The sequence below is a fragment of the Opisthorchis viverrini genome (assembly GCF_000715545.1).
Source record: "Opisthorchis viverrini unplaced genomic scaffold opera_v5_64, whole genome shotgun sequence".
Lineage (NCBI taxonomy): Eukaryota > Metazoa > Platyhelminthes > Trematoda > Opisthorchiida > Opisthorchiidae > Opisthorchis > Opisthorchis viverrini.
This window is the reverse complement of record NW_008751720.1, coordinates 135,533-145,453: the sequence shown is the minus strand read 5'-3', so window position 1 is coordinate 145,453 and position 9,921 is coordinate 135,533. Positions and strand designations below refer to the sequence as shown.

Sequence of the window (9,921 nt, the reverse complement as noted above, 5' to 3'; positions counted from 1 at the left end):
GCAACTATGATCCATTATTAACCCAATTAGTGTTAGCTAGCTTTACTATACACTAACGTGCGGATATTTTTTTCGAAAAACCAACCCTAATCTGATACTGTGCTTCTTGATTATCGTCATGGTGAAAGAAAGAAGGCCTTCGCTGCGGAGTTATTTATTAGGAAACGCCAACTGACCAGCTACAGACTATTGGACAGGGAAGCAAAACTCTCATATGCATCTTATTTACAAAAACTGAACATCCACCTTTTCTTGAACGCATCTTCCTGAACTTTTCTGGATATTCATTGGCTGTTGCTCAAATCCAAGCAAAAGCTACAAAGCGACTTCACAAATTACGCAATAGACTTCCCTCTTCAAAAACGCAAGGCGAATTTACAAAAGGAAACCATACTACTCGCATGCCCCGCTCATAGTACGTACCACCGGTACAAGGTATCAGAGGATAGATGATAACTGGTGTGCTGCCGAAAGCTTGAATGTCCCGACCACTAGGTCGTCGTGCGTTCAAGGAAACCATACTACTCGCATGCCCCGCTCATCAGTAGTACCACCGGTACAAGGTATCAGACGATAGATGATAACTGGTGTGCTGCCGAAAGCTTGAATGTCCCGACCACTAGGTCGGAGGTCGTGCGTTCGGGACTCCTGCTTTTTCTTGATCTGCGCACTGCTGATGCGGTGGCAGTGAGCTTTTTAGCATAGATGTGCTTCAGGCAGCACAAGATGAAATCTCCGTTAGAATTCACTGTAAGGTCAGGAACATCCATAACCCGCAAGTAAAACATCAATAAAATTTCGCCAAAGGTGTACCACCTCTTACGTTTGGTCGTAACAGCTGAACGTGTATTGTCTCTCACCTTGTTTATCAACATAACTACTTGTGGGATTTATAAACAGTGTTGTCCAAACAAAGTTACTTGGTTTGGAATTCGCACCAGTTATTTTGGCTCTCACCCTTTTTGCCTTACCACAAAGTTATCGCATATGCTGGGATGTGTCGCGGCTCTGAAAACTGCCGTAACAGGAATCACACTGGTGGCTATTGGAACCTCACTACCTGATGCATTCGCGAGTAGAACAGCAGCACGCCTGGATGATTCTGCAGATAACAGTATAGGAAACATTACGGGTAAGTATTGTCTGGGAAATTTCAGAATCAAGGAAGCTTTGTGTTGACATTCAAATCGTTTTCCTAGTTAGATCAGTTAAGCTGAGCAACGATCGACGAAGCTGTTTCAGCAATCTCATGGCTCGATTATTTAGTAGGATCTGATCAACCGAGATGAGCAACAATGTATACATGCATGACGTCATTCTCAGCCGTTAAGTTGACCGGTAGCCACGGATTCGTCTGTTGGCTTATTGCACCTTGGCATATTACTTCTGATGAAGCCACATAAACAGTCGATGTTCTGTTGTACTAGGCGCGTCATAGGAACGACAAAAACGAGTGCCTGTGTCAATTGTCAGCAAGATTACACATTTATTTCTGTGAATTTTCAGAAATAATCAAAATAAAACTCAGAAACTTAGCAAATACACTTCCTTAAAGACAACTGCTGAGATGGTTTTTTTTTGAATATCTGGTAATTATGCTTCGTGTTGATTTGATTGCTTTTCAACACGCTGACCATTCTTTATCTGAAGGCACTCTGATTTAAATGCACCAACCTTCATATCCTTCCTCCTGGATATGCATGTGAACAGGAAATAAAACGGATGACAGAGAATATAAAACGTTGAGTTCGGATCAATCGTAGATATCTCGGCCACCGAACTTTTCAAGACTGCCTTTCGGACTGAAAATCCCTTTTCAAGTTAGGAGTGAATATGACCTTGCTGGAGGCCAAGTCATGCTAGCAATATTATGGTATTGTACGAAAGTAATGACTAAAGCTACTGGACCAATTCGTCTTCAGCACAAATCGCTCCATTCTTGAAGCTGTTTCAGCAATCTCATGGCTCGATTATTTAGTAGGATCTGATCAACCGAGATGAGCAACAATGTATACATGCATGACGTCATTCTCAGCCGTTAAGTTGACCGGTAGCCACGGATTCGTCTGTTGGCTTATTGCACCTTGGCATATTACTTCTGATGAAGCCACATAAACAGTCGATGTTCTGTTGTACTAGGCGCGTCATAGGAACGACAAAAACGAGTGCCTGTGTCAATTGTCAGCAAGATTACACATTTATTTCTGTGAATTTTCAGAAATAATCAAAATAAAACTCAGAAACTTAGCAAATACACTTCCTTAAAGACAACTGCTGAGATGGTTTTTTTTTGAATATCTGGTAATTATGCTTGTTTTCGTGTTGATTGCTTTTCAACACGCTGACCATTCTTTATCTGAAGGCACTCTGATTTAAATGCACCAACCTTCATATCCTTCCTCCTGGATATGCATGTGAACAGGAAATAAAACGGATGACAGAGAATATAAAACGTTGAGTTCGGATCAATCGTAGATATCTCGGCCACCGAACTTTTCAAGACTGCCTTTCGGACTGAAAATCCCTTTTCAAGTTAGGAGTGAATATGACCTTGCTGGAGGCCAAGTCATGCTAGCAATATTATGGTATTGTACGAAAGTAATGACTAAAGCTACTGGACCAATTCGTCTTCAGCACAAATCGCTCCATTCTTTGTCCATCGCAGACAGGTTTTAGTATTTTAAATGTCATATCAGGGATGGTGATCGAGGAGTTAAAACCCGTCAATGAACACTCTACAACTAGGATATATAAATGGATGCACATGTATACAAAGGACACTTATATTTGGACCTAATTGCTCAGCATCCACCTGCGAATTGCGAGGTCTAATGAATCATTCCGCGTATTTGCCGGACAGAATTGTAACTTGATTAGTTCGGCACGCAAGCCAATAAATCATCTAAATTTCCCATTTGGCCTTCACCGACAGGACGTAACTTTCAAACGAATAATGCGCTTTTGTGAACTAATACCTCCTCTCCAACAAACGGTTCTCGATTTGGAAAGTGCAAATTGATCAAATTATTTAATTCATGGGGGGATATTACCTTTCCTCCAGATCTGTTAAAACACCAGTGCTTTTTTTCAGAACTTTGAGGTTAAACTCCAGTAATGAAGGTGTCCCGCTACAATGAAAGAAAAACTAATTGCGTTTTAAAGTGCTAACTTGCTTGCGCCCCAAGTTTTATTATATCGCGGTGTTTTAACGACTCTCCTGCTGTTTGAGCAAACTAGAAAACTGTCCGTACGTTTCCTGTACTAGGTTGCTTTACTTCACGGGGAATTTGAGTAAATTTATTGCCTAATTTCTCCTCTATTACATTTTAGGATCAAACAGTGTAAATGTATTCCTCGGGCTGGGCGTACCTTGGGTGATCAGTGCGATTGATGCAACACTAAGAGGAAAGCAATTCTGTGTTTCGACCTCAGGAGTATGTGAAGCATCTATGCTGTTTCTGGGTATGGCTTTATTATGCCTTGGAAATCTTATTTGCCGACGAAAGGTGCGTGTTCTGTCATTCTGCCCACAACCACTACTTTTTTTCCAGGTTTTTGCTGGTGAACTTGGTGGTCCAGTATGCAGCAAATGGATTTCCGGGCTTGGATGCATAACCTTATGGATTATCTACGTTCTAGTCCTCAGCCTCCGAGCATATGATATCATTGGGTGGAATATAATTGTGCCACAGTCTTCTTGTGGAACAACAGGAAAATAGTTTCAAAACAACTGTCAAACATATTTACACAGGAATGTTGAATACAACAAATAGATTAATGTGGCCAAGTGATAGTATCTGCCTCAAAATCCTCGCCTAGTATTGCGTCGTAGCCAAAATTAATTGGTTTCTGTATACCTCAGGTACGAAGAAATAGTGGAACCAGATAACTTTACATCCACTGAATGAGTTCTTACTTGGTAAAAATCATCTACGCAGGCAATCAACTCAATAGCACTTCGCACACCGAACATTCTCTGTACACGACGTCAATTCGAGACACAGTCATTGTATTCAAATAACGCAAGCGTCACCACTTCTGACTTCTAAGTACAACAATGACCGATACATCAGCAGTGTATCCGACAATTTTCATCCTTTTTGGAGAATCTGCGCCTCAAATTGAAGTTTTCTTTGCGTATTTCTTGAATATTCTCGCATGATAAAGACGAATTTTAATGAATCCTTTGGTTTTTATTGAAAAACACCAGAGGGGTTGCAGGTTGCGCCAATTAAATTTCTGTCGCCTTCGATGAAACTGAAATGGATGGATGAATAGATACTATCCATCTTATTGGTACACAATGAAGGCTCCTTTGTGTGAGGATTCTAAACGACGAAAACTTGTGAGCCACCTTTCACTGAAACCTGAATGCCGAAAAGAACATTTCCGCAAGCTAATATATGGAATGCATATTAGTAAAGTCAATCAGATGCAATCATAGTAAAAGGTGTTTCTTAATGTGGAATGGCCGAGCTCAAACTTGGGAGTTTGACGACCAGACTTGACTCGAATCTTATTTAGCAAATTGATAGCCATGCGCCTTAACTGCTCGGTGGAATCTGACTTTGCCGTGAAAAACCTTTTTCCAACGGTTTTTAAGATCAAGCGAATGTAGGCCAAGTTCAGCGTTATTTTTGTCCGCCATCGTGCCTTCTAATTACGCTTGACATCTGGTCACCTTGTCCGCTAATTTGTGCAGTGAGTTGGATTCAGACACTAAAGCCCATCACCACAGTTGACGCCATTCGGATTCGCTTTGAATTCTCTAACGCTTTCATGTACACGTGGCCACTGAGTTTGATCCGATTGTTTGACCCTAGTATGTAGAGTGCAATGGATGAATCCAAGGGAACTTTTTTAGACTCAGTTGTGGTCGTTGGCCTGTTCGCTGAGCTGGGCAATTTGATTGCNTAGCGGTGGGTTGGTGGTTGGGCAATCGAATTGCCCAGCTCAGCGAACAGGCCAACGACCACCATCTACGCTACCTGAGCTACCAAAATTTTCCCCTATAGAACACTCAGTTGTATTTCATGGGAGAAAACGCGTTTGTTGCTTGTGCTCTGTGATTCACAAATGAGGTTAATTGCCTTCTGGCATATATATCTATATACTCCTGTACATCCTGCAGAAGGAATTTGATAAACGTATTTTGTACGTTGTTTGGGTTCGATAGCATCTTCACAAGACGCCGCAAGGAGTTACCAGTTCGAAAGAACAGTTTAACATGACAATCCAAAGCACTTCCAAGGTGATCGTCTCGACAGAGTATTCTCATGTTCACCGTGTACTTCTTACCCTGTTGTCTCCTAGTTCTGGGCGGCATTCTACACATTACTGAGTAGTGAGTGATGCTGTATTGCCTTGTTGAGTCGTTTCAGCTCATGTGCTCCTACGAACTCATCCGTGCGTAGCTTCTTGGAGTGGCAAACCAAGGATCCTACAACTGCGTGGTCGATACGGCATGACCAGAATTTAAGCATGACTCTAAAAATGGCGCGTCACAGCCGATACAGCAACAAATGGAGGAACTTCCCAGTCACAGTGCACATACAAGTAACGGTACACGAACAAAGGTAACACACAGACCTCATATCTGACTGCTAAACTATTTTAGGAACAAACGAACATGACGGCGGACTCAACTTACTCTGCACTTGGCCCGTGTTTAGTTTATTATAAAAATAAAAGGAATGGTTGAATATCTACCGAGATACAGGATAAACACGATGAGGCAACGACCACGTGGTTGTCAGCCTACAACCCGGGACCCAGCATTATCCAGTGCAGGACACCAACTAAGCATGGGTCAAAACGATGATCCCATCAATTCTAAATTTCAATGAGGAACATATCTGTTCTGACGATGAGACTGTGAATCTGAGCCTGCCACAGAATGGGTACCGGAAACAAATTGTCGGCCCACAGTTTCCAAAAATCAAACCACCGCCGAGACCTAAGAGTTTTTCTGAAGTTGCCATTCGAACACTAGACAGAAAATAAAAACCGCCAAGTACCTCACTAAGTTACTAAGATGCAACAGTCGGTTTTGTGTACGCAGAAGCTAGTGAATCGTAACATTTGTCTGGCATGGACTACTTCTCATTTCATTGCCTATTTTTGTTGAGTGAGCTAACAGACTCAGTGTTTCAAACTCAATGTGCCCGAAGCCCTCACCTATTTTAATATCATATTCGCAATATCGATCTATCAACCGTTCCTTCCATCCATTTTCGACCCAATCGCTTCATTGTTCTTTCGCCACAGCAATCAGTATTTGCTGTAAGCCAGCAAACACTCAAATAAGATGTTTGGAAGTTACACAAACTACACTCGTCTTGTCGAAAAGTGCAGCCTGTCTCGGCTGAGGCGATAAAAATCACTGCATTTCGAGAGTGCTCAGCAAAGAAAACTTCGTTTTCCACCCCAGCGAGTACTTACCGTGTTCCAAATGGGAATGACATAAAAAAAATAAAAACGGGTGTGGTTGAAAGAAGCTTGAGGCGTCTTTTTTCCGGAACGTAGTAGAAAGGGTTTACTGCATTATCCCAAGGGCTTGGTATAAGCTTGAATGAATGGAGATGTACGGCAAATAACAATGGTGTGTCCATAGGCAGCTGTCTTCAGCTGCGCACAGGATGGAATCAGAGTATGCATAAAGAGAGGGCTCTTCTGAATTACGATAGGAAAACGATGGATTGGCTGACGTCGGGTTGAAAAGATAAGCAAAGTATGGAAATCAGGACTATTGTTTTCAAATGAAGGTTCCCGACGAAATGGAGCTTCCTTTCTTCTAAGTCCAAGCGAGTAGTTACCTTGACAACAAATAAGTGTACCGTTGCAGTGACTACCTTCTTAGACTTAGGATACTGTAGTACGTTCTCCCACAGCATTCGTTTGCCGTTCAATAATGATTTTCAGCTTTGACGTTAATACCAAGCCCATGTGTTTTTTCAAATTCATGTGGCACACGCAATCAGTGAATAAACTAGGGCAATTATCTTGAAGATTCCTGACACGTCCTTGAGTTTTCCACTCACAATACTTTGCTTCTCATCTTCAGAGTAAACGAAATATTTGTTTTTCATGGGAATACGCTCCGAAAATCAAAAGAAGAATAAATAACTGTAGAAATTCGCCAGTTAGCTTGACAGGCTCCTTTGGCCAATGACCGCTGTGCCATTGAAAAGTGTTCATTCTAAATACATATCAGCTAGTATAGTAAGATAAACAAAACCGTTGATGCTTTTAAAGACTTTTTTGAGATATTTTGTGGAGAACATTTAATTCCCCGTAATAGCCGAGTTTGTTTCACAACGAACAAATTTGTGCGTTTACGCAAAGCGTCAGATAAGCTTATGTGTTTTTGTTTTGACGGTAACTGCTTCATTAGCTACTGAAAGCTCTTCAAATTGTGGTATTGAAGCGCTCATTTCGGTCAGTACTCGGGGGATGATGTTGGGAGCTTTCAATTGGAATCTACATATCCCCTGGCCATAATGACTTCACTCCTAAAGGATGTCAGCTGCCAGCGGGGCCACTCATAAAGCGAGTTCAAATTCCGTCGGTCAACTCACACTGATCATTCTCATGGCTCTCTTCGTCGAGTTCCTAATAGTAAACTATAGTTTTTGGACAGTTCGTCATCGAAATCTATCAAAGTTTTTACGCCGAAACGATTTCACAAAATTCGCTGAGTGCAATGGGGCAAACTTGTCCTCAGTACTCAGCTTCCGTAAAGGGTCTGATACAGCCATACCGAAGGATTTGAAAATTACTCAGATGGACCCATTGAAAATTTGCCTTCTTTGGAAGAGAAAGTTGGTAAACATTTTTGTAAAGCACACACGTACAAAGTACGAAAAACTGCCGTTTTTCCAGATGTTTGTGTTTACTTCCAGGCTGCACACACCCACGGGATCCTGAAATGAGCACATTCTGGCAGAATCTCAAAAACTGTCACCAGAGTGACGTAAAATCATGCATGAAGTGTCTTTAGGAAAACTTCATCTTTTCCTCGCCTCATTGAGCATTTCAAAATAAAAAACCATATTTCAATCGATTTATGGATTTTAAAAACCTGTAGCTTGCTGTGTTCCACAGCTAACTGTCCTAATCTCGGTGAGTTTTTCTGGGTGGAGTTTTGATACGACATCCAAATGTTTTTGGAACAAGTGAAGTACTAAGTTTGTCATTTTTAGGCAAGTTATTGGATTTAACTTGCACAACAGCGTTCTGCAGAGATTGTAAACTAGACCTGGTAGACGTGAAATTATGCGTTTTTGAGTGTCAAAGTATTAGCCACATTCAATCTGTTGACCGTGAACAATTTCAGATGTTGCTGCCTCCTGAAACTCCGTTCCCTTCATTGGACACCGTGGCCTTGCTTGGGTGTTCTGTGTGGTGTGTGATGTCAGCATTAGAATAAGAGTGTTTTCACACCGATTACCTACTCAAAACAAATAAAGGAGAGACCGGATTTGATCGTACACGTGAAACGCAACCTACACAACTCGGATCCAGTTCTGATGAAAGGAATAAGCACCCAAAGGAGCTTGGGGCGTTAACCATGATAACGATGACATTATAGGGTCACCACCCGAACTAACCTATTCTCACAAATTGAAGGTGAACAGTTCATCTAGCCATGCGAACTTGAGCAACCGTTTGGTAATAGATGTCTTTGAAACGCTATTTTAATCGTTAACCATGATAACGATGACATTATAGGGCCACCACCCGAACCAACCTATTCTCACAAATTGAGGATGAACAGTTCATCTAGCCATGCGAATGTGAGCAACCGTTTGATAATAGATGGCTGTGAAGCGGGCAAAAAATACCGCTATTTTAATTCCGTACTAAAGCAGAGTTTAGACTCGGCACTTCTGATAGAGGCTACCGAAAGCACAGGGCTTGATGTCTATTTGCAATAGAACTGTTTGGTGGTTTGTGATGAACACTGTGTTGGTCGAATATTTTGCCAAGTTTCCTGATAGTCCCATAGCACAAGCATAGAACGAACTATGTCAAGATCTGCTGTGAAACCCTACGAAAGAAGTGACCGACTTCTTGAGCCGCATTTTTATCAGAATTTCACCAGAGCAGAGCACTACAGGATTAATTTGTGATACCAACATCACAGTCGGATCATCTTTACATACACTAAGCCTTTGAACGTGTTTTTGTGAAACTCCAAGTACGCATTACCAATAGTACTTTCACGTGCCACATTGCACTAGCCACATGATGTCAGATGATGTGGACAGAAAAAGTTCCTTACTTTATCGCAATTTGTCTGCATCCGACAGGAATAGTATGGTCACGAATCGGCTCCAGGGGCTTGGAGATTTTCGCCATTATCTTCTCATTTTGGGGTGAAACCTATAAAGTTCCCTGTTGAGGTGTTAAAAACACAGTGAAATATAGGTTCTGGCGTTTTTCTACCATGAAAGTATAAGACAGTTTATCTCTATGCCATATATCTTGTTGTCTGCTTTCAACATACTGTGCAATGCATTTGGGTCTTTGACGAAGTTTTTCGAAAAAGGAGAAGCGTCTAAAACGGCTTTCAATCATGGGTTCAGAATATCGCAAACTCCTTTAGGAGTATGATATCATATTGCCTAACTTTTGATTTGGGATATGGAGTGGATTATCGAATTTGGTATGAGTAGGTTTGTTTTGAATTTTTACGCTACATACGTTCTACATATGCTCACGTAGAGCGTGAGATTGATCAAAACCTAGGAATTGAGGCTACCAAGAAGTGCTAAACTAGCTGTTCTCTGTAGGAGACACTCCAGCAACCTTATGAGAACTATTTTCCTCCAAGTCTTGTCATGTTTTCCGAAGTGGTCAGCAGGAACATAACATTGGATCATATGTGACGACAAATCAGAAAATTATGCATGTGTTTTA

At 41.5% G+C, this 9,921-nt stretch overlaps 1 protein-coding gene across 1 annotated transcript in view; it reads left to right on the top strand.

Moving 5' to 3' along the window:
• The window catches only part of T265_04070 (hypothetical protein), a gene marked incomplete at both ends in the record, with an annotated part of 4,681 nt that extends 962 nt beyond the window's left edge, over positions 1-3,719 (top strand). The window contains 2 exons of the mRNA XM_009168716.1: positions 1,028-1,132; positions 3,331-3,719. Coding sequence (XP_009166980.1) covers positions 1,028-1,132; positions 3,331-3,719 — 494 coding nt within the window. The remainder of the gene's footprint in view (positions 1-1,027; positions 1,133-3,330) is intronic.
• Between the last annotated feature and the right edge of the window lie 6,202 nt (positions 3,720-9,921).